Source organism: Scyliorhinus torazame, chromosome 5 (assembly GCF_047496885.1).
Source record: "Scyliorhinus torazame isolate Kashiwa2021f chromosome 5, sScyTor2.1, whole genome shotgun sequence".
In the NCBI taxonomy this organism is placed as follows: Eukaryota; Metazoa; Chordata; class Chondrichthyes; order Carcharhiniformes; family Scyliorhinidae; genus Scyliorhinus; species Scyliorhinus torazame.
The window spans coordinates 250,317,691-250,341,605 of NC_092711.1; the positions used below are offsets into that span (position 1 = coordinate 250,317,691).

The 23,915-nt window shown below is 46.5% G+C and overlaps 1 protein-coding gene across 10 annotated transcripts in view; it reads left to right on the top strand.

Annotated features, from left to right (window-relative positions):
• Positions 1-23,915, top strand: part of LOC140421035 (Krueppel-like factor 12) — a 236,070-nt gene that overhangs the window by 75,783 nt on the left and 136,372 nt on the right. For 7 of the 10 annotated variants that reach the window (XM_072505336.1, XM_072505332.1, XM_072505330.1 and 4 more), the window contains one exon: positions 22,157-22,258. In XM_072505336.1, coding sequence (XP_072361437.1) covers positions 22,193-22,258 — 66 coding nt within the window. In that variant the 5' untranslated portion in view covers positions 22,157-22,192. Of the gene's footprint in view, positions 1-18,973; positions 19,099-21,834; positions 22,014-22,156; positions 22,259-23,915 lie in introns of those variants that run through there. The other 3 variants (XM_072505331.1, XM_072505337.1, XM_072505341.1) reach the window with 3 other exon arrangements.

Below are 23,915 nucleotides of genomic sequence, written 5' to 3' on the forward strand. Positions count from 1 at the left end.
GGAGTCTGGCATCGTTCCCTGTGTGGAGTCATGCAGTGGTCTCGCTGTGGAGTCGATCTGTGCGCTCTCAATGGAGTCGTGCAGTGGTCTCGCTGTGGAGTCTGTCATCGCTTTCTGTGCGGAGTCGGGGACTCTTCGTGGTGCGTGGACCACTCTCTTGGCATCAGGCTGCTCTCTGTGGGCTTGTACCGCTGTCTGTCCCTTGGCGTCAGGCCGCAGCAGAATCCTGTACTCATGGGTCGGGATGTCGTCTATGCTGGGCTGAGGATCCTCAAATCCGAAGAACTCGTCCATGACTGTGTCGGATGCTTCAATGTACAACACATCTCGTTGCGGTTCGGATTTGGTACTGAGGTCGCCACGTCCAATGATGAAATCATCGTCTGAGTCGTAGTCTTCAAGGACTAAATCATCTCTTAGGGCGGTGCTAACTGCTTGTTGCAGGCTTCTGCGGAGGTTACTTTCAGCTACTGGTCGAAGTTCAGGCATTGTACTGTCGTTCCAGGTGAAAGAATTGTGTTTTTTGGCGGTAAATGTTTTTTTCACTATTTTCGGACATTTCCCCTTTAAGTGGGCGTAGTCTGGGGCCTCTGACGTCATGACGCTTGTGAGTTAGAGCGTAGGAATGGATTGCGCATGCGCAGATCGCTTTTCCTTCTCTGTGCGCTCTTTTTGCAACTGCGCATGTGCGGCTCCTTGCGCAAGATGGCTGCCAATCAAAATTGCCGTTTGCTTCTGTTGCAAGCTTACCTTTGCCTCCTGGTGAGTATAGGCGCCAGTTTTACCGATTTCTATTGTGTTCACCTCGCAATCGTTTTCAAACTTATCCAGGACTGTCTGGAAGTCTCTCTTGTTCTGCCCTTTGGAGTACTTGAAGGAGTTGAAGATTTCTGTTCCACTTTCACCCGCAACGGTGAGTAGAAGATCTATCTTCTCAGCATCGGCCACGCCATCTAGGTTGGATGCTACCATGTAAATCTCAAATCTCTGCTTGAATGCACGCCAGTTGGCACTGAGATTGCCGTGGTACCGGAGCTGCTGAGGAACCGGAATCTCGATTATCTTGCCTGGGTGCTGTTGCTGGTAATCACTGATCTTGCTGAGTTGAACTATATCGATTCAACAGGCACTACTGGCACCGTGTTGTGTTATGTACTCTGGGATAACACAGGCTGCAACTCGATGCAGCTTTGACCAAAAGATACTTTAGAACATAGAACACAGAACATACAGTGCAGGAGGAGGCCATTCGGCTCATTGAGTCTGCACCGACCCACTTAAGCCCTCACTTCCACCCTATCCCTGTAACCCAATACCCCATCTCACCTTTTTGGACACTAAGGGCAATTTACCATGGCCAATCCACCTAACCTGCATGTCTTTGGACTGTGGGAGGAAACCGGAGGAACCCACGCAGACACAGGGAGAACGTGCAGACTCCTCACAGACCGTAACCCAGCAGGGAATCGAACCTGGGACCCTGGCGCTGTGAAGCCACGGTGCTATCCACTTGTGCTACCGTTCTGTCCAGACGTTGAAGTAAGTTCAATGTGATTTATTGAACCTTTAGCACAGTTCTCTATGAGTTCGACTCTCCTGCTAATCTTGCTATAGAACTCCGTCTAACTAACCAATCTGCTCTAAGCCACGTGGTGGGTGTGATGCTTCTGACCTGCCCCTGTCCTACTCTCTAAGTGTCGCCTGTGGAAAAGAGACCGAGTATGTGTGCCCTGTCCTTATATATGGGTTGTGTAATGCCCCCTTGTGGTAGTGTCACCTCTGGGTGTTTTGACTGCCCATTGGTCGTGTCCTATTTTATGTGTTCATTAGCTGTATGTCTGCATGTCATGACGTCTCTGGTGCTCCCTTTAGTGTTTACTTAGTTGTAGTGTATTTACATTAACCCCTTGTGTATTTACAGTGATGCATATCACCACAGAGTTCTCCAAGGCAGCCTTCAGGACGCGCAACAACGCAGAATCGCCGAGCAGAAACCTATAGCCAAGTTCCGCACACATGAGTACGGCCTCACTTTGGATTCATATTGCATTACATTCACCCCCCCCCCCCCCCCCCCCACCATCTTGCCTGGGCTTGCGAAATCCTACCAACAGTCCTGATTTGAGACAATTCACACCTCCTTTAACCTGGGATTACCCCTCTCTCTGGATCTGTAAAGTCTTAATTACCTGCAAATGCTCGCATTCAAAGTATTGTCTTGCATCTTTGACTTTGTCCATATATATGTTTCTGGAACCTACCTCTTCATTCACCTGACGAAGGAGCTGTGCTCCAAAAGCTAGTGATTTGAAACAAACCTGTTGGACTTTAACCTGGTGTTGTAAGACTTCTTACTATGCTCACCCCAGTCCAACGCTGGCATCTCCACTTCATTCGGCTCGGCACAGATGCATCAAAAGTATTAACTTCAAACTGCAATCTCAATACTTAACCTGATTGAAAAATTTCTCCCGCATATCTAAAGCCTTCTGTCTTCTGGACTTTTTCCACAGCAAGAGACTCCTGGACGTTAGGGGGTGTTGGCCATGCCAAACATTGCCTCTTAGTATCCAAAGATATACATGTTAGCTGGGGTTACAGGGGAATGGGCCTAGGTTGGGTGCTCTTTCAGCGGGCTGGTGCAGACTCGATGGACTGAATGGCCTCCTTTTGCACTGTCTGAATTCTTTAAAATAAAGATTGGGGGACATTCCCTCAGGGAAAACAGCTCCAGCACTCCCAGCATCAGCAAAGACAATGGCATTCTCCATCATCTAGATAATGAGCTGAAGGTTTCTGCTGATTGTGTAACAGCTGCTTGCACTATTAAGAATTCTGAAGGCAAAGGCCTTTGGTAATCTCTGTTGAAGATAGCAAAACTGAGGGCTTTGCCATGAGATGAAAACTTCCAGCCTCTCTCAAACTAGCCCTGTGAGGAACTGGAAGGCCTGCCACAGAGTTTTAGCATTATGGCTGAGTGTGGATGAGTCTGCTTGCAGCCTCTGTGGTCTCATTTCACATGGCATTGCCATTCTGCAGTCTGTCCCAGGGAGTGTTCTCACCTAGTGATGCTGCAGCCGAGCACTCAGATAGAGTCTTTGCAGTCTTTTTTAATGAAAGCTCCGAAGAAGGAGAGAAGAAGGTTAAGAGGTGACTTAATTGAGGCATACAAGGTGATCAGAGGATTGGATAGGGTGGACAGTGTGAGCCTTTTTCCTCGGATGGTGATGTCTAGCACGAGGGGACATAGCTTTAAATTGAGGGGAGATAGATATAAGACAGATGTCAGAGGTAGGGTCTTTACTCAGAGAGTAGTAAGGGCATGGAATGTCCTGCCTGCAACAGTAGTGGACTCGCCAACACTAAGGGCATTTAAATGGTCATTGGATAGACATATGGACGATAAGGGAATAGTGTAGATGGGCTTTAGAGTGGTTTCACAGGTTGGCCAACATCGAGGGCTGAAGGGCCTGTACTGCGGTGTAATGTTCTATGTTCCGAGGCTGCCATGTAGAATCTTGGTTCCACATGGGAGAGTTTGGTGGGTTAAATAGACTATAAAGGGGCTCTCATCTTTTGCAGTCTGCTCTCCTGGAAGTCCAGGAGAGCAATGAGCCCCTAATGACCTGAAAGTAGCAGTGGCTACTGCCAGTGGAGGAGTGTGGGTTGGACACTGTCAGGATATCAACACGATTGCACATTCTCCTCCCTCTTCAGCCAGTACTCACCATACTACCAGCATTTTGACTGGGTCAGACTGACCAGCAACAGCTGAGGTGCAGCAATAAGCAGACAAACCCTTGGGTCCAAGCACCCAGAAGTCACTGACCTCAAACATCTCAAGGGTTCCCTCCTAAAGATCAGCAGCTTTCCACCAACTCTACTCATTCTGCTTGGGGAGAACCATGTGGAAGAACGGTGTAGGAAGCCTTTTTTAAAAGAGAAAAACACCATGGCAAAGGAATGGAAGACATTTATAATGGTTGGCATTCAATTAATCACCTTTGTCACGTTTGGTACCTTGGTCTGTAGTGTAGTTTTGTAGCCCCTTCAGAGTCTTCATGATTGAAATATTATACAGAAGTTGCCTGAATAGTTTGAATGTTCTTCAGTGCGAGATGAAGGGAGTGGTGAATGATGTAGCAAGGGCTGTTCTACCGAGGCCTCCGCCTAAATTCCTAAGGCAGAGATGTGAGAAGGTTCAGCGGAAACACTTGAGTTAGGAACTGATCCCAGAAATCTCTTGCTGTTTTCCCTCCTATCCCCAGTTTTTCCTTGTCTGACATCAGCCGCTGCTGTCCTCCAAACACTCTCTGCAGTGTCATTTTTGTGCCATATGGAGTAGGCAACACAATTTCATGACATTGTGGCCTTGGAATTGGATTGCGCTAGACCTGTTTTGCAGTCGTAAACTGGGTACCTTAGCATCTAGACTGGCGGGCAATGGGCTGATTCCTTGTCAGAAGTGTGCTACCCATGGTACCTGTTGGAGCTTCTCTGTAGTTGTTCAGAATGCACACCTAAAACTGCAATTGGGCCCACTACATTTGCAAATCAGGCCTAAAGTCAGTTTGTTTGGCCCCTTCGTGAAATTGGTCTGTGTATGATGACCACAGCAAGCTCTGTTTCTTCAGACACTTGACAAACAAACCTATGGTTCTTAGAGGCTGCCATCTGAAAGACAGGTTTTAAGTTACCCAATATGAGCATGAATGGCTGGATTTCAGACAGTTGCCAGCTACTTCTCATGTATCTCCAGAGGTCTTTGGTGTTGGCTAATCTTACTGCATCCCTGCGAGTGGTGAGCTTCTATGGGGCCACACAGGCCCCTATGGCTCTCTGCTATTATGCTCAGGAGGCTGGTGGGCGGATTGTGCTGTGGTACCCCCATCAATCCGATTAAGCACCTGTAGTATGTACTGCACTGAGATTGAGCTTTGTTTCAATTATGGACCAATTTCTAGGCCTCTATCTGGGGCATATTACAGCAATCTTCCTGAGGCGGCACAGTGGTTAGCACTGCTGCCTCACAACTCCAGGGACCCGGATTCAATTCCGGCCTCGGGTGACTGTGTGGGGTTTGCACTTTCTCCGCGTGTCTGCGTGGGTTTCCTCCGGGTGCTTCGGTTTCCTCCCAAATCCAAAGATGTGCACGGTAGGTGAATTGGCCATGCTTAATTGCCCCTTAGTGTCCAAAAGGGTAGATGGGGTTATGGGGATAGGTAGGGTTATTGGAGGCGTGGCCTCAATTAGGGTGCTCTTTCGAAGGGCTGATGCAGGCTTGATTGGTCAAATTGATTCTTTCTGCACTGTAGGAATTCTGTTCTGTGATTCTATGTTCTAGCCATCTAGGTTTGAGTAGTTCTACTGTGGATTGTGAGGATTCTTGTTGGATGTTAGCTTTGATTGTATCTCTGTTTGGTGGCAGAGTAATGTCATCAGCCATCTCTCCAGGAGGTATGCCATCATTCCCAGTACCAATTGTCACATTTTTCACAGGGTTGAGCAGTGGGGATGGTTGAGCATAATAACAATATGGTTGCTTGTTGGGTACTGGATCTAGCTCTGTAATTCTTTGATCATTGGCAGTTGTTGCATTTCCAGAATGAATACAGTTTTCATTTGTGTATCAACTTGAAGCACAATCAGTTACTTTTAAGTTCATCCTTTGATTTCCAGAAGTGTTGCTTATGGGGTTTCGAAACTAAGTCTGTACTTCAGGTGAAGTAAGGTCGGGGGGTGGGGGAAGAGTGGGGGGGGGAGAGAAGGCTGTGTAGACATGAAGGTTTTAACATGCTACATTTGAAGTTTTTTATAGTGATTATGGGAAATGTTACTGTAATGTGGTAAGCAGGAATGTAGAGTTAGTCTCCGAATCGTGTGTGTGTATGTGCAGTACATATTTAAAGATCTAATCTTGAGGCATTCCAGTGCCACCACTGGTGGGAGAATGTAATTACCGCAGGGTATGTTTACTCATTTCTCTTTCAAATCAAAAATTTATAATGAAAGATGTTGACACAAAATGTGGCAACAGGCAGCAAAGTTGCAGATAGCATCTGTTTACATGTGTGATATTTTCATACATTATGGTTGGTTTACCAAAATAGGATATAAATGGAAATAATGAATAAATTAATGAATATTGACATGATGTAAAATGTGATGTATCGAGTGTGCAGGTATACAAGTTGCACAAATCAATTTGCAGCTCATTAAAAGCCAGTCAGTGATACTTGTGGCCTTGGGTTTGGGGGGTGGGGGTGGGTAGAGTTGATTTTTGCTACTTTGAAGGCGTGTTACACTGGTACACATTGAAATCTGGTCCATTTGTGTTCAGTACCAGTTGGAATGGGGCACTGAGCATTTGCTCCTATGATACCGCACGTGGTTATAACTAATGGGAGAGGAAAGTACATTCCTGACAACAATTCAACACGTGTTCAGCTGCCTGTCTGTCCCTGACTTTCACTTTTGTGGTTTAAAAGGAATTTGCCTTTTACTCAGCTCCTTGTTCATAGCTTAGGAAATGGCAAAAGCAAACATTCACTTTCTCTTTTTTTTTCAGACCGAAATTAATTTAAGTCAGTCTGATCCATTGAAAAGGAGGGCAGATTGTAGTTTGGCTGGCACAGCTGGTGACTGGAGATTTCCAGCATGTATTAGTAACACCCATAGTTTGGTTTATAAAAGAATGTTTGTGCCATGCAGTAACCAGATTAACCTTCATTGTTTGTCAAAATGTAGCTTTTGACCGATTGAGGTTTTGCTCTTTATAAAATTGTTCTGGTTGGTTATGGACAAGGACAAAGAGCAATCCAGAGTAAACGTAATTAATTGGAAGAGGGGCTTCTTCATTGAGGTTTGGCAGGCAAAACTGTTAATGGGCTGACTTTAAAGAGGAGATAGTTTGGGTATCGTCAAGGTACGTCCCCATGAGGAGGACACACAGAGCAAACAAATCCAGACTCCGGAGAGAGATCGAGAGTAATATGAAGTAGAAAAAGTGTGTGCATGGCAGCTCGTCAGGTAATTGATACAAATGAGAACCGGGCTGAATATCTAAGGGAGAAGCAAAGCGAGAGCATGTGAAGAAACTGGCAGCTAACATAAAGGGAATCTAAAAGTCTTCTCTGGCCATATAAATAGCGAAGGATGGTAAAGGGGGAAGAGGTGCCAGTTAGGATCCCAAAAGAGATTTTGTGCATGGAAGCAAGTTGCATGGCTGAACAAATTCTCTACAACTGTCTTTATCGAGGAAGACGATGCTGCCCAAGTTAGTGAAAGGGGTTGATTCACTTGATGGGCTAAACATTGATATCACAGGAGGTAATAAGTAGGCTGGTTAAGTCACCAGGACCAGATGAAAGGTTTCCAAGGATACCGAGTGAAGGAAAAGTGGAAATTGCGGAAGCACTGACCATAATCTTCCAATCCTCCTTAGATTGTGGTGTTTTGCCTCAGGATTAGAGAATTGCATATGGTTCACCCTTGTTCAAGAAAGTGTAAGAATGATCTCAGCAACTACTTATTTTGAAATTCTGCCTCCTGGTTCTAGAATCCCCAACAAATCTACCCTGTCCACTCTCAAGTATTTTACAGGTTTCAATGAGATAATCTCTCGTTCTTCGAAACTCTAGAGAATACAAGCCCGGTTTACCCAATCTCTCGTCATAAGACAGTCCTACCGCCCCAGGAACCAATTTGGTTAACCCTTCATTGCACTCCATCTGAGTTCTGAGGTAAGGGGACCAAATCGACACACACTACTCCAGGTGCAGCCTGACCAAGCTTCTATATAGTTGAAGCAAGACTTCACTACTCCTGCACTCAAATCTTCTTGTGATAAAGGCTAACATTCCATTAGCCTTCCTCATAGTTTGCTGCACCTGCATGTTAGCCTCCAGTGACTGGACAAGGGCACCCAGGTCCCTTTGTACATCTGAAACTTGGGACTGAAATGAGGATAAATTTCTCAGAGGGTTATGAACCTTGACTGAAATTTTGTTTTTAAAACATCCTACTGTCATTGTAGGGTTCATTGGTTCTGTGCACTGTATAAATGCTGAATGGACATTAAAGTGCCAGGGATTGGGATTGGGGTGGAGGGCATGAGGGGCCATAGGGGTTTCCCACCCCCCACCCCCCCAAAAATTCCCACAGTAAAAATCCCACCCTTGTCGACACTTGCTCCCAAGGTGGGCAGACCGAAACGGGCATTTTCCCGTCTCCTGCTTCCTTGGCTCGAGGCTGAAAATCCAGCCCAATACTTGGAAGTATTGTGAACTGTAAAGAAGATAGTGATAGCTTCTAGAGAATGTAGACCAGGCTGGTGGAATGGACAGTTACATGGCAGATGAAATTTAATGCAGAAAAGTGAGAATTGATATATTTTGGTGGGAAAAGTAAGGAGAGGCAAGGTGAAATAAAGGATGCAAATCTAACTTAAAAATAGAAAATGCTGGAAAAGCTCAGCAGGTGTGGCAGCATCTGTGCAATTCTAAAATGGGTTCAGGAGCAGAGGAACCTGGTGGGTATGTGCAAATTATTGAAACCGTTAAAGCAGGATGTGAACGTGGTTAATAAATCATATTGGAGCCTGGGCTTTATAAATAAAAGCAAGAAAGTAATGATAAACCTTTTATAAAATGCTCATTTAGCATCAACTAGAGTATTATGTCCAGTACTGGGCAGCCACATTGGGCAGCATGTGATGGCCTTCGAGAAGGTGCAGAAAAGATTCCTCAGTTACGTGGATGAATTGGAGAAGCTTGAGGTTGTTCTCCTTGGAGAAGGGAGGTTGAGAGGAGACTTGATAAAGTTATTTAAAATCCTGTGACGCCTGGACTGAATAGATAAAGAGAAACTGTTCCCGTTGCTGGGAGAATCAAGAACCAGAGGGCACTTATTTAAGGTGAAAGATGAGGAAAAACATTTTTTTAAATTTTTTAATATTTTTATTCAAATTTTTACATATTTTCAACAAACCCCCTTACAGAAAAAAGAAAAACATAGAACACAAATAAACATCTTACAACTACATCACAAATTCCCCCAATATACAAACCCCCCATTAAGCACTCCCGGCTCATCCGATACCCCAAATAGTGCGAACCCCCATCTCTGCTTAACCAGGGTGTTCACCATCTTAGACACCGTCCTCACAACGCCCATCCAGCGCCGGACACGCCCAGAACATGTGGCCGTGATTTGCTGGGCTCCCCGAGCACCTCACACACCAGTCTTCCACCCCAAAGAACCTGCTCAGCCTTGCCCCTGTCATATGCGCTCTGTGAAGAACCTTGAATTGTATCAGGCTAAGCCTGGCGCAAGAGGAGGAAGAATTAACCCTACCCAGGGCGTCTGCCCACGTACCCTCCACTATCCCCTCCCCAAGCTCCTCCTCCCATTTACCCTTTAGCTCCTCCACCGAGGTCTCTCCCTCCTGCATCTCCTGGTAGATTGCCGAGACCTTGCCTTCTCCAACCCATACCCCCGAGAGCACCCTATCCTGGATCCTACGTGCTGGAAGCAGCGGGAACTCCCTCACCTGCCGTCTTACAAACGCCCTTACCTGCATGTACCTGAAGGCATTTCTGCGGGGTAGCCCAAATTTTTTCTCCAGCTCCCAAGGCTCGCAAACGTCCCATCTAAAAACAGGTCCCCCATCCTTCTAATTCCTGCCCTGTGCCAGCTCAGGAACCCTCCATCCATTCTCCCTGGGACGAACCAATGGTTCTCTCGGATCGAGGACCAAACCGAAGCCTCTACCTCACCCCTGTGGCGTCTCCACTGCCCCCAAATTTTCAAAGTCGCGGCCACCACCGGACTCGTGGTGTAACTAGCCGGCGGGAGCGGCAGCGGTGCTGTCACAGCGCTCCCAGACTCATGCCCACACAGGACGCCATCTCCAGCCTCTTCCACGCTGCCCCCTCCCCCTCCATTACCCACTTGCGTATCATCGCCACATTGGCAGCCCAGTAATACCCACACAGATTAGGTAACGCTAACCCTCCTGTGTCCCTACTCCGCTCCAGAAACACTCTTCTCACCCTCGGGGTCTTTTTCGCCCACATGAATCCCATGATGCCCCTGCTGACCCGCTTAAAAAAGGCCTTCGGAATCTGGATGGGGAGGCACTGGAATACAAAAGGGAACCTCGGTAGCACCGTCATTTTCACTGACTGCACCCTACCCGCCAGGGAGAGTGGCAGCATGTCCCACCTTTTAAACTCTTTCTCCATCTGCTCCACCAGTCGCGTCAAGTTGAGCTTGTGATGGGGCCCCCCAGCTCCTGGCCACCTGGATCCCCAGGTACCGAAAATTCCTTTCCGCCCTCTTCAGTGGAAGCTCATCTATCCCCCTTCCCTGGTCCCCTGGGTGTACCACGAAGAGCTCACTCTTCCCCACGTTGAGCTGATACCTGGAAAAGTCCCCAATCTCCCTGAGGATCCGCATCACCTCCGGCATCCCCCCCCCCCCCCCCCCCCACTCGTCCGCCACATACAGTAACAGGTCATCGGCATACCCGGTATCCCCCCCCCCCCCCCCCCAACCCGGACCAGCCCCCTCCAGTTCCTGGACTCCCTTAGAGCCATAGCCAAAGGCTCAATTGCCAATGCAAATAGCAAGGGGGATAGGGGGCACCCCTGCCTCGTCTCCCGGCACAGCCGAAAGTATTCCGACCTCCTCCGATTCGTGGCCACACTCTCCACCGGGGCTTCGTAAAGTAGCCTAACCCAACTAATGAACCCCTCCCCGAACCCAAACCTCCTCAACACGTCCCAGAGGTACCCCCACTCCATCCTATCGAAGGCCTTCTCCGCGTCCATCGCCGTCACTATCTCCGCTTCCCCCGCCACTGCAGGCATGCTGATTACTTTAAGGAACCTCTGTACATTGGTATTCAGCTGCCTTCCCTTCACAAAACCCGTCTGGTCCTCGTGAATCACCCCCGGGACACAGTCTTCAATTCTGATAGCCAACACCTTCGCTAACAGCTTCGCGTCCATGTTGAGGAGTGAGATTGGCCTATATGACCCACACTGTAATGGGTCCTTGTCCCGCTTAAAGATCAGCGAGATCAGCGCCCTGGACATCGTCGGGGGTAGGGCCCCCCCCCCCCCCCCCCCGCCCCCGCCCCCCCTCCTTCGCCTCATTGAAAGTCCTCACTAATAGAGGGCCCAGCAGGTCCATGTACTTCTGGTAAAATTCCACCGGGAACCCACCTGGCCCCGGTGCCTTTCCCGCCTGCATACTCCCCAGCCCCTTAGTTAGCTCCTTCAGCCCTACCGGTGCCCCAAGCCCAGCCACCTGCTCCTCCTCCACCCTCTGGAACCTCAGCCGATCCAAAAATCAACGCATCCCCCCTCCTCCGTCGGGGGCTCAGACCTATACGGCCCCTCATAAAAGTCTCTAACCCCCCCTTCCGCCGCCGATTAGCCATCCCCTTTTCTAGGCCAGCCACGTGCCCACGCCTCCCGCAGTCTCCATTCCCCCAGCGGCAGACCCCCGCCCCGACTCTCTCTCTGAGCTCCAGCTTCCCTTTGGCCAATGCAGCAGCAACCCAGTCTCCACCACCCCCCCGCCCCCAGCTAGATCCCCCCCCTAGCTGCATTGCTCCCCCCATAGCACTCCTGTAAGTCAGCTGACTCCTGCTGACCCCGGCCACTCCCGCCACTCCATCGACCCCCCAGTGTGGTAGTCCCCCCCCACCCCTCCTGTCCATCAGCGGGCGCTCCTTTCCAACACCGCCCTTCCCCTCCGGCCCCGCCCCCTTCCTTCCCTAGCGTTGGAGAAAGCCCGCGCTTTCCATCAAACCGGCCCCGCCTTCTCTGGCGCAGCTCCCTTTTGCGGCCTAATCCCAGCTCCCCCACCTCGGGCCTCCCATCTCCCCTCCCCCACAACGGGGCCCCGTCTTTCTAACCACCGACGCCCACACTCTCACAAAACCCCCACTTCGAACCATTTCACCCTACCCCACCCAGCACCCAAGGAAACAATACAGAACAGAACATCCCCCAAAGCACAGTAGCCACAGTAGCCCCCCCCACGACATCCCCTCACAATCAACCCTCAGTACGTGTCCAACTTTTCGGCCTGGATAAAGGTCCACACCTCCTCCGGCGTCTCAAAGTAATGGTGCCGGTCCTTAAACGTGACCCACAGTCGCGCCGGCTGCAGCATCCCAAATTTCACCCCCTTCCGATGCAGAAACCGCCTTAGCCCGATTGTACCCGGCTCTCTTCTTGGCCACTTCTCGCTCCAGTCCTGGTATATACGGACCTCTGCATTCTCCCACCTGCTGCTCCGCTCCTTTTTTGCCCATCTTAGGACACACTCCCTGTCCACCAAGCGGTGGAACCGCACCAATACCGCCTGCGGCGGCTCGTTAGACCTGGGCCTCCTCGCCAGGATTCGGTGGGCACCATCCAGCTCCAGGAGCCTCAGGAAGGCACCCGCGCCCATCAACATGTTCAGCATCGTGACCACATATGCTCCAGCATCCGACCTCCCCACTCCCTCCGGGTGACCCAGAATCTGCAGGTTCTTCCTCCTCTACCGATTCTCCATGTCCTCGAACTTCTCCTGCCATTTCTTATGCAGCGCCTCGTGTGCCTCTACCTTCACCGCCAGGCCCACTATCTCATCCTCATTCTCCGAGGCCTTCTGCCGGATCGCCGCCCCTTGGGCCTTCTGGGTCTCGACAAGCTTGTCGATCAAAGCTGTCATCGGCTCCAGCAGCTCTGTTTTCAATTCCGTGAAGCAGCGCTTGAGAAACCCATGCTGCTGTTGCAACCACTGCGCCCACGCTGCCTGGTCTCCACCCGCTGCCATCTTGGTTTTCCTCCCTCGCTCTTTTCGCTGCACAAAAATTACTTTTTTCACCGCTCCACTCCTGGTCCAATCCATACAGTGCTGGGGAAATCGTACTGTCACCTTCCCACACTGGGAACCATCGAACAAATGCCGCTGGGGCCCCTAAAAAGAGCCCAAAAGTCAATTTCTGGTGGGAGCTGCCGAACGTGCGACTTAGCTCAGCATAGCCTCAACCGGAAGTCCCGAGGAAAACCATTTTTATGCAGTGAGTGGTTAGGATCTGAAATGCATTCCCTGAAGAGGCAAGTTCAACTGTCTTTCAAAAGTGAATTAGACAATTACCTGAAGAGAGGATAATAGCGGGGCTAAGGGGAAAAGGCAGGGGAGTGGGACCAGGTGAGTAACTCTTGCAGTGAGCTGGAATGGGTGAGCTGGAATGGGTATGACGAGCGAATGGCCTCCTTGTGAGCTGTAATTATGATTTAAGATTCTCTATGGTGTCTAATTTAGTAATTTAGGATTTTTTTTCAACAAAAAAGCTATCTCTTGAAGCTGGAGGGACTTTCTTTAATACATTAGTATTCACTGTCACAATGCATGAAAGCAAAGATGTGAAATTGTAAAGTACCTTATTATTCAGCAGTGTATATCAATGCTTTGCTATCAATTAAGCACCTTTTAAAGTGTAATCATTATTCTGTAGGCAAACTAAGGAGGAACAAGTCCCAATAGTCACTGGAAGAATTCAGAAAAATGTAGATTTTGCTTGTTTAGGACATGATACCCTTCAACGTTTGTGGGGCAAAACCATTCCAAGCATTGCCTGCTATTGCTTCTTCAGTTTTGTTTTAATAATATAATAATAATCTTTATTGTCACAAGTAGGCTTACATTAACACGGCAATAAAATTACTGTGAAAATCCCCGAGTCACCACACTACGGCGCCTGTTCGGGTACGCAGAGGGAGAATTCAGAATGTCCAAATTACCTAACAGCATGTCTTTCGGGACGTGTGGGATGAAACCAGAGCGCCCGGTGGAAACGCACGCAGACACGGGGAGAACGTGCAGACTTCGCACAGTCAGTGACCCAAGCCGGGAATCGAATCTGGGACCCTGGCGCTGTGAAGCAACAGTGTTAACCACTGTGCTGCCCCTTTTGTCTGTTTTTCTCGGTAATTAGAATTCCAAAATACTAGTTCTCAATTGAGGTCAAATTCTTTTTCTTTCCTTAACTACTCCTTGTTGTGATTTCCTAATATTTCTGATTAAACCATTAGTTTAAAACAGACGCCGTTAATAAGAAGGAACAGTCACTGAAGTAAAGCCTCAATACAGACTCCCTAAACAAATACATACAGCAAATTTCATCAATGGATCCCAACCCCACACCTGAATTTTGGAAGATTTTCTTGCTAATTTTCTTCTGCATTGTCTAAGTGCTAATTCTTCATGTGTAAAATTAGATGATGTCTAATTTTGTGGGGGGCACGGTAGCACAGTGGTTAACACAGTTGCTTCACAGCTCCAGGGTCCCAGGTTCGATTCCCGGCTTGGGTCACTGTCTGTGCGGAGTTTGCACTTTCTCCCCGTGTCTGCGTAGGTTTCCTCCGGGTGCTCCGGTTTCCTCCCACAGTCCAAAAATGTGCAGGTTAGTTGGATTGGCCATGCTAAATTGCCCTTAGTGTCCAACAAACATTGGGTTGGGTGGGGTTACTGGGTTACGGGGATAGGATGGGGGTGGCTTAGGCGGGGTACTCTTTCCAAGGGCCGATGCAGACTCGATGGGTCGAATGGCCTCCTTCTGCACTGTAAATGCTATGATTCTATGCCTATCAGTCGCTCTCCCACACTGTTTCCAGCAGATACCAGTGACAATCTAGTTGGATTTCACTTTTCGCTTGTCCACTGGTCACAAAGTCAGTTCTAGGACCTCACCAGCTGAGGTTGCTAATGCTGCATTGATTCAGATTGAATCTAACACCTTCTGGTTGTTCCGATGTAGTGCCATGTCGCCGGTGCCATTGGGCCTTTCAGAATTCTCTGAATAGATTTTTACATCAAGTTTAATGCTGAGCAGACTTGTAACATTTATATTGGTGTAACGTTTCCTGTTGTATATTGGATTTTTGTTGGTCCAGACTATGTTAATGCAGGTTGAGCAAACTTTTACTCTTTGAGCTGCATTCAATTTTTAGGCTAATTTTAACACTTAATAAGCAGCAATGTAGTTTGAGTGGGTAAAGAGCAAGATCTTTGGATGGTAATATTTTGGTAACATTTGTAAAACAAGTTTGGTTGGTGTTGGGTGGAGTGTGCATGCCAGAATCCAATAAAAACTGGAAATGTGTAGCATGCCTATTTTGAGAGCGAGTCTCACACAAAATTAAAAAAATATATATTTTTATTCAAACAAAACTTAAAAAAAATACAACTCCCCCCTGCCTCTAGCCGATGGTAACCAGTTCCCTGAAAAAGGAGACAAAGGGTTGCCACTTCGAATAGAACCCTTCCGCTGCCCCCTCGTGGTATACTTAACCTTCCTCCATCAGGTCCCCCAACCCTAAAGCTCCATACTTCTCTAGTCTGGTGGATGGGGTGAAGGCCGATTTGAAAAGGTGGGAGGCCCTCCCTCTGACCTCCAAGGGAAGGTACAGACAGTGAAGATGAATGTTCCCCCGAGGTTTTTGTTTTTGTTCCAGGGTCTCCCAGCCGTTCTTCCTAAGGCTTTATTTTGCAGGGTTGACATACCCAAAATTTTAACCAGTTTTTCTCTTTCATATGCTGTTGGGGCCCTGACACATTTGCAGCATTTACTACTTATATCTTGCACGAGGTGAAACGGTAACAAGCTGAATCAACATGATTGGGCTGTGCCAGTGTTTGACATCACAAAATCTCTCCGAGATCTGAATGCTGTGTGCTAACTTAGTAAGGCAGCCTTGGGCTGGGATTTCCTGCCCCCCCCCCGGCAGTGGGTTTTCCCAAGGCAGAGGTGGTGAGCAGATGACTGCCAGCGGGATCTTCCAGTCCTGCCAAAGTCAATGGCCATTTGCGTAGCTCGCAGGCCCACCGTTTGGCAACCCGCCATGGGGTTAAGGGGGAAGATCGGAAGATGCCACCAGCGGGAAGGGCTGGAAAATCCCATCCTTCATGTTCTTGGAGTTTTCAGACTTGGTGACTGTAACAGTATCTGCTGGAGGAAGAATGTTTTACCCTTAAGTCAGATGTTTACTTGAATGATGCTTGCTTACTCTGTGGAAACATTTGCATCATGCTGTGTCAGCTTGGTTCAGTTGTAACACTCTCTTGCCTTTTAAGTCAGAGGGTTATGGCTTTCAGTCCCATTCCAGAGGCTTAAGGAAGTAATCTAGTGCAATACTGACGGTGTGCTGCCCTGTTGGAAGCATTGTCTTTTGGATGAGATGCTACACCAAGGGTCCGTCTGCCTCAACACTGAGATGGGCATAAAAGATCACATGGCAGTATTTTGAAGACATGCAGGTGTCCTGACTAATATTTATCTCTGAAGCAAAATTATTGAAACACCAAATTGTTATTTAGGGGATTTTGCTGTGTACAGATTTCCTGCAGCAATTTGTACATTAGTGACTGGCATTTCAGAAATATTTTGAGTGTCTGTAATGTGCTCTCGGATAGCCTGAACTCATGAAAGGTGAATCCTGAAGACAGATTGAAACTCAAATTCTAGATCTACTGTTCCTATTTATCCCACTTGCTATATTGACTCGGATAAATATTGCTGTGAAGATATGGCTTCAGTGTGATTGCTCGGCTGAATTTGTGTATTTCGACACATTATGGGGAAAATTGCACTGAAGTCAATTGTGTTGTATTATAGGACAATTATTTTGTGACATTCTTAATTCAGAATGCTATTGTCTACCTGTTGTCAGCTGACCTATATAAAAAGCAAAACAACTGAGAATGGCATAAAGCTGAAGGTGAAGATTTCGGGTTGTGTACCTTTTGTCAAAACATTTTAATGAAGGGGCCACATCCAAAATATTCTCTCCTTTGTTCTCTCCTGAGGTGCTGACTGGCCTGTTGAATCTTTCTAGTGTTTTCTGTTTTTGTTTTTAACATTCAAACTTCAATTTAGACATCTCTCTCTCTGCGACAATAACTACTCATACTTATTTGGCACCTTTGATGAAGAAAAATATCCCAAGACCCAACAAGATTTGAAAGAATAGGAGGGAGGAATTTCCACCGGCGGTTTCCTTGCTCGTAGAACATAGTACAGCACAGTACAGGCCCTTCGGCCCATGATGTTGTGCCGACCATTTATCCTAATCTAAGATCAACCTAACCTACACCCCTTCAATTTACTGCTGTCCATGTGCCTATCCAAGAGTCGCTTAAATGTCCCTAATGACTCTGACTCCACCACCTCTGCTGGCAGTGCATTCCACGCACCCACCACTCTGTAAATAACCTACCTCTGACATATCCCCTATACCGTCCCCTAATCACCTTAAAATTATGTTCCCTCGTGGGAAAAAGTCTCTGGCTATCTACTCTATCCGTGCCTCTCATCACCCTGTACACCTCTATCAAGTCACCTCTCTTCCTTCTTCGCTCCAGTATGAAAAACCCTAGCTCCCTCAAGATCTCTTCATAAGACATGCCTTCCAGTCCAGGCAACATCCTGGTAAATCTCCTCTGCACCCTCTACAAAGCATCCACATCCTTCCTATAATGAGGGGTCCAGAACTGGATACAATATTCCAAGTGTGATTTAACCAGGGTTTTATAAAGCTGCAACAAAACCTCGCGGCTCTTAAACTCAATCCCCCTGTTAATGAAAGCCAACACACCATACACCTTCTTTAACAACCCTTTCAACCTGGGTGGCAACTTTGAGGGATCTATGTACGTGGACCCCAAGATCCCTCTGTTCCTCCACACTACCACGAATCCTGCCTTTAACCCTGTATTCAGCATTCAAATTCAACCTTTCAAAATGAATCACTTCACATTTATCTAGGTCGAACTCCATCTGCCACGTCTCAGCCCAGCTCTGCACCTGTCAATGTCCTGTTGTAACTTGCAATGGCTCTCGACACCATTTACAACTCCACCAACCTTCGTGCCATCGGCAAACTTACTAACCCATCCTTCCACTTCCTCATCCACCCTCTCATTGATGAAGGGCCACAGAAACCCCAGATAAAGGTTAGCTTCTCCAAGCTTTTTGCAGCTATTCAACTGAAGTTATGATGGACAAGCAGAAACTCACCTATGGAAACTCAAGATATTTACAACTGTACAGTTAGATGTTTTGCACAACCCAAGTGAACAGAGTATGAAGGTTTCAAATATCCACTTCGCTGGAAAAGATACTGGTGATGATGACATTAGACTTGTACTGAGATTTTAGTAAATCTCTGGCTGTAGTTGAATGTGTTTTAAAATCAGTGCAACTCTTCTGTTTACATGGGCATTTTATTCAGTAGTAAATCTGACTTAGATTTGAAAGATTTCAGCATCAAATTCTGCTGTGAATATAAATCTGCTGTAAATGCGACCTAGGTGCTGCATAGGTTTCACTTTGCAGGTGCTCTGAATGGAATTGTGACAAAGCTCTGTTCTGAGTATGCCTCCTGGTTTCTAGGCAACAGCCTTGCTAAAGTAGTGACCTCTGCAACATTTGTTGACATCCCATTGGCAGCCCTGTGTTCTTATCTGTGCTAGGCCAATGTGGCTGATGCATACAGAGCAGCTGAGATCAATGTCCCTTGGGCACAGTGTACCTAGTGTAAACAATAATGGAGTCACTTCAGCTGACACTGTAGTGAGGAACTCCTCCAGTTTCCAAATGAACATTTTCATGATTCCCTCCCCCCGACCCGCCCCCCTGCTTTTCTGAAGGTGCTGACTCCTGCTAGGGCACATTTCTGCAGACATGAGCTGTCTTCAGTACCAAATGGTCATTTATCTCGTCGGTCCAGACAGTCAATGTTGGCAAATGAATCGGCAGCAGAGGGCATAATGCCCAGGAGGAATCATTTCATCTTTGGACAGCCGCATGCACGTTTTCATCAGGAGTCCTTCAAAATTGGGCAGAAGATTGCACTCGATCTGATATTTAAATAATCCTATTCCCATCCTCCCTCAAACTCCGAAGTGTTGAAGCCGTTGCAATTTACCGAGAAGAGAGGGATGGGTGTGGGGGCTAATCAGGTAGTCTCCTCTGCTATGGTTGGTGTTCAGTTGTTCGAGAGTTGGTGTGGTCTGCACTCTTCCAAGGTGAGGGTGAGTAATCCATTACACACTTGTCTTGAGCCTTGCTTGGTGGAGATACTTGGAGGAAACAGGAAGTTGAGCTATTCATTGCAGGGTGTTCTGTCTCTGCCCGCTTTAGTAGCCATGCTGCTGGTGTGACTGGTCCAGTTAATGGTTAATGGTTAGTGGTTAATGGTGACCAACAGGATAATGATGTTGGGGTGTTCAACAATAGTGACATCAATGAAGGTCAGGGAGCAGTGATTTATCGACCAGGAAACTAGTATAATTTATTAAGTACTGAAGCATGAATATCTGGTATTTAGTTTCCCATACTGGGTGTGTACAGAATCTTAACTATATATACAAAAAGACACAAAGTGGGCTCGAGAGGAACTGATTACATCATACTTCAATGAAATTATTTGCTGATATCTTTGGGTTTAGGTGGAGGAAGAGGAATTAGTCTGATTACTATTTTGATCTATAATTATCTTCAAATAGCTGATTTCTATTCAATTCTTTTCTATTTTACTTTATTGTTCATTCAATTTTGGGTACATTGCTCGTTCATTAAAATTATGTATAGCAATAAAACAAAAGAAAATTGTCCTATTGCAGAGATTTAACTTTAAATAAAATATGTGAATAATCATTCTAATGCATTAAAATAATCTATCCACGAATTTCATCCTGAGTGCATATCCTCAACCATACATCAAATTCCTGTCCAAAGTCCTTTATAAAGAATTTTGAGTTCAAGAACCGATTAGTCCTGCATCTTAGGGATTATTGTCTTTTCCCTGAGCGCATCCAAGAGTAATATTAGACAAGGGGTGATTCTCATTGTTCATTAAAACAAAAATGTCATTAAAGGGCAATTTTAGCATGGCAAATCCACCTACCCTGACATCTTTGGGTTGTGAGGGCGAGACCCACACAAGCACGGGGAGAATGTGCAAACTCCACACGGACAGTGACCTGGGGCCGAGATCGAACCCGGGATCTCTGCTAGCTACTAAAGCGAGCAGAACTAACCATTGTGCCACCGTGCCGCCAGCATTTGGATATTCAACTGTACACGATAGCTCCACATTTTGTGCTGGTTTAGCTGATCCTGACACAAATTCCAGAAAAGTGTTTCTTTTAAAAAAAAATATATATTTTTATTCTCCTCCTTTTTCACATTTTCTCCCAAATTTACACCCACCAACAATAAACAATAATCGGTAAAGAATGCAATGTCAATCCCCATATCAATAACAACGATCCCATCCTCCCACCAAAACCCCAAACATTAGTCCGCATGTTAACATAAACAAATGACAAAAAGGAATCAGGAATCACCCATAGTCACCATTAACATACAGCCCCCCCCCCCCCCCCCCCACACACACACTGTTCGATGTAATCCAATTCTCGAAGTGCATAATGAATAGCGCCCATGAATTGTAGAACCCTTCCATCCTGCCCTCACAGAAAACTGTTTCTAATTGGCTGGTGCGATAGGGAGGGAGAGAAAATCAGTGAGGAGGGTAGAAATTGCAAGGAGAAAAAAAAGCCATGGACGCCATTTACCAGATGTTCACGCCGGTGTGAAATTCCGGTCCCATGCTGACGTAAGGGTTTCCTGGCGACGAGAGGTGTTGACAACGGCGGGACCGGTAGATCCCGTTGGTGGACCACCTCTGCTACCGAAAAACAGACGGCAGGCTGGTGGTAAAATCCCACCCCATACTTCTGCACTGATTTTGTGTTGTGGACGAACCCGATGCCTGCTATAGTAACACAGTTTGTTGTGGGCCAGAATAGGAGAGTTTGGCTTCTGGATTGATTCAAGGCCCATATTTTAATCTATACAGCTGTGTTATATACGGTATTGGAGGCCATTCAGCCCATTGTTCTCAATGGTGCTAACGTATCCGGCCAGAAACAAATACTTAGGCACAAGTGTGATTAGAACATCTAATCTGATCTGGAATATGAGGCAAGGTGCAATTGTCCCACACAGTCTTCACGGAACACATGTCTCCAGGTCAATATTTGCTGTGTCCTTCAGGATTCAAACAGACTTACCGCTGCTTAATGAGTTGTCCTGCTGGCAATCTGTTTGGTTGAACTGCGGAGAAAATTAATCTTCGGCAGCACAGCAAGAGTTAAATTTCAGAAGCTGTTGCAGAATGTCCTCATCTTTATCTTCCAGTGTCATCATTATTTGGTCACTGATTGGACTGTGTAAACGACTACAATAATCTTCCTAGTTTTTCCTATGTATGTACATACAACACACATGTTGGAAAGGGAAGGATCTATGCATTTTAAAATTGCCAAAGATTTGTGTATTTTACATACAGATTATAAATGCAGCCAGTCGTGCTGCTATTGATGCAGCCACACTTGTGCTGCTAAATGGACAGGACATAAATGCTAAGTCAGGTGAGTTTTCTGATTTTGTACCGCCAGCAGTATATGCCCCGAGAAACGGTTGTTAACCAAAATAATCACATCACATTGTTTTTTTTCACATCCTGCTGTTAGACTTTGAAAATTGGGGACTGCATTTCTTTATTTTTTGGGAAAGGGGTGTGATGGGGTAGTGAGGTGGGGCGGGGGTGTGGTGGTGGTGGGGGTGGGGTCATGCCATCTATTCATTCCTCATTGTCTGTGAATAACATTGCTTGAGGGAATGAGGCCTCTCTTTATTTCTGCTCTGTTGGAGCACCAGTGTTCTGTATGCACAGGGCAGGGAGGCAGCTCTTCCCAGCAATCTGTGTAACAGCTGGACCTCTTCTGCCCTGGAGTAGTAAATTAGCAGCCTGCACTCCACCCTAGAAGAGGGTGGAGCCAGCAAACCTCCAGCAGCCGACACCTTGAGATTGGAAGCTGCTTTAAATAAAAATCAAAATGGGCAGTCAGTCTGTGTGCTATGTTCTTAGCAGGAGAAGGTACTCTTTTTAAATCCTTTTAATTTACTCGCTTTGTCTTCTGTCTGGGTAGAAGAAGCTGTTTGTGGTTGAGTTCAGGAAATAAAATGTTCTGATAGCTTGTTTTTCTTCCCACCCCTCCCCCACCCTCTCCCTCTCTGCAGAGCTCTGTAGGCACTGGGGATGTGGAGTACAGCAGTATGCTAATGCTTGAAGGAATGCCAGCTATAAGAATCAAAACGGAGCCTCCAGAACCTGGGCAAGGGGTAAGTCCAACTCTCCAGACACTTCACTAATTATTTCCAGACCTCCGGAATGTCGAGAACAAAGTACCATAGTCTGAAGAAGGAAGGCAAATATTTCTGTCGGTGTATAAATCCCATTTCTTTTAGACTTAAAAGGCAATGTCTAATGTGATCTTTTGTTACATAGACATTTTGGTCTGTTAGTGCTTCTTTTAAAAAAAAAAGGGAACTATTACCTTTCATTTTGTTGCATTTTCTGACACGTGCCAACATTATTTTTTTGAAGTAAATCATTATTAAGCTTGTTTATCTGTCTGATTTTCTCATGTGTGCATATCATCTGAAATGTTTATTTTCCTGATTTTTAGTAATCCTTTTCCTCACTTACAAATGTGAGGGTGGGAGTGGGGATAAGGAGAGGAAATAGGCCATGAGGACAACTTTCAGTGTTACTGATTAAGGAAGTTGAAAGATTAACCCTTTACTGGTCCCATTGACACGCCTCCAGATCTGCATTTGGGAATAGATGCGTCCACCGTTTTGATCGTTTACTGGGATCAGAATCTTTGTTCTAGGATATTTGTAACGAAACATTTTCCATACAATTTGCTTATACAAGAATTATTATTTCTCTTAATGCATTTTAAATGAACAAAAGCAAATATGTTTTGAAACTCTGTTTTTTCCCTGAAGATGCCAGCCATGACCCCTCCCTGTTCTTTTTCTGGAAGAGTTTCCATGTTACCAGTAATATATAAATGATACAGAAAGGAAACGTCGCAGCTCTTTTTAAAAAAAAATGAAAGTGATTTGGATTCTCCTAATATTCAAAAAATGAAATGAAATAAAAAGATAGATATCATAGAATTGTTACAGTACAGAAAAAGGCCATTCGGTCCATTGCATCTATTCTGGCATTCTGCATGAACAAGTAAGCTAGTCCCACTCCTAAACCTTTTCCCATAAATTTGAAAAATGTTTTCTCTTCAGGATAGAACCTTTCCAATTTAACTGATGTTGCTGCTAAGATTTTTTTGTCTGGTTTGCTTTTAAAATAACAAATATTCAGGGACTATGCAACTATTTGGTTGCTTTCTTGTGAAACTATTTGCTGCCTTTCTATGAAAAACCAAGCAGGAAAAAGCAGGAGGATTCTCAGCTGATTTCATTTCATGTAGTTACACTGGTGTTGGTGCCTTTTGCAAAAGAGAATTAGTTGGAGTTCACAGTCTTGAGTTCCATCCAGACATACCTACCTGTGGGAAAGTGAAGAGTGCAGTGACACTGGTTGAGCACAGAGCAAACTTTTCCTGTGATGCTGAATGACCCACTGATATTCTGTGTCGGCTGACACCTGAAGAATCGCCACTTGAGTGAGGCACCAAAGGTTCCCTGAACCCATGGAACCATATTCCAACTCTCATCAACCAATGACATGATAGAATTCCCGCAGTGCAGTAGGAGGCCATTCGGCCCATCGGGTTTGCACCGACTTTCCGAAAGGGCTCCCGACCTAGGCCCATTCACCCACCCTATCCCCGCAACCGCATAACTCCACCTAACCTGCACATCCCTGGACCCACAAAGGGGCAATTTAGCCTGGCCAATCCACTTAAGCTGCACATCTATGGTAGGAAACAGAAGCACCTGGAGGAAACCCACGCAGACCCGGGGAGAA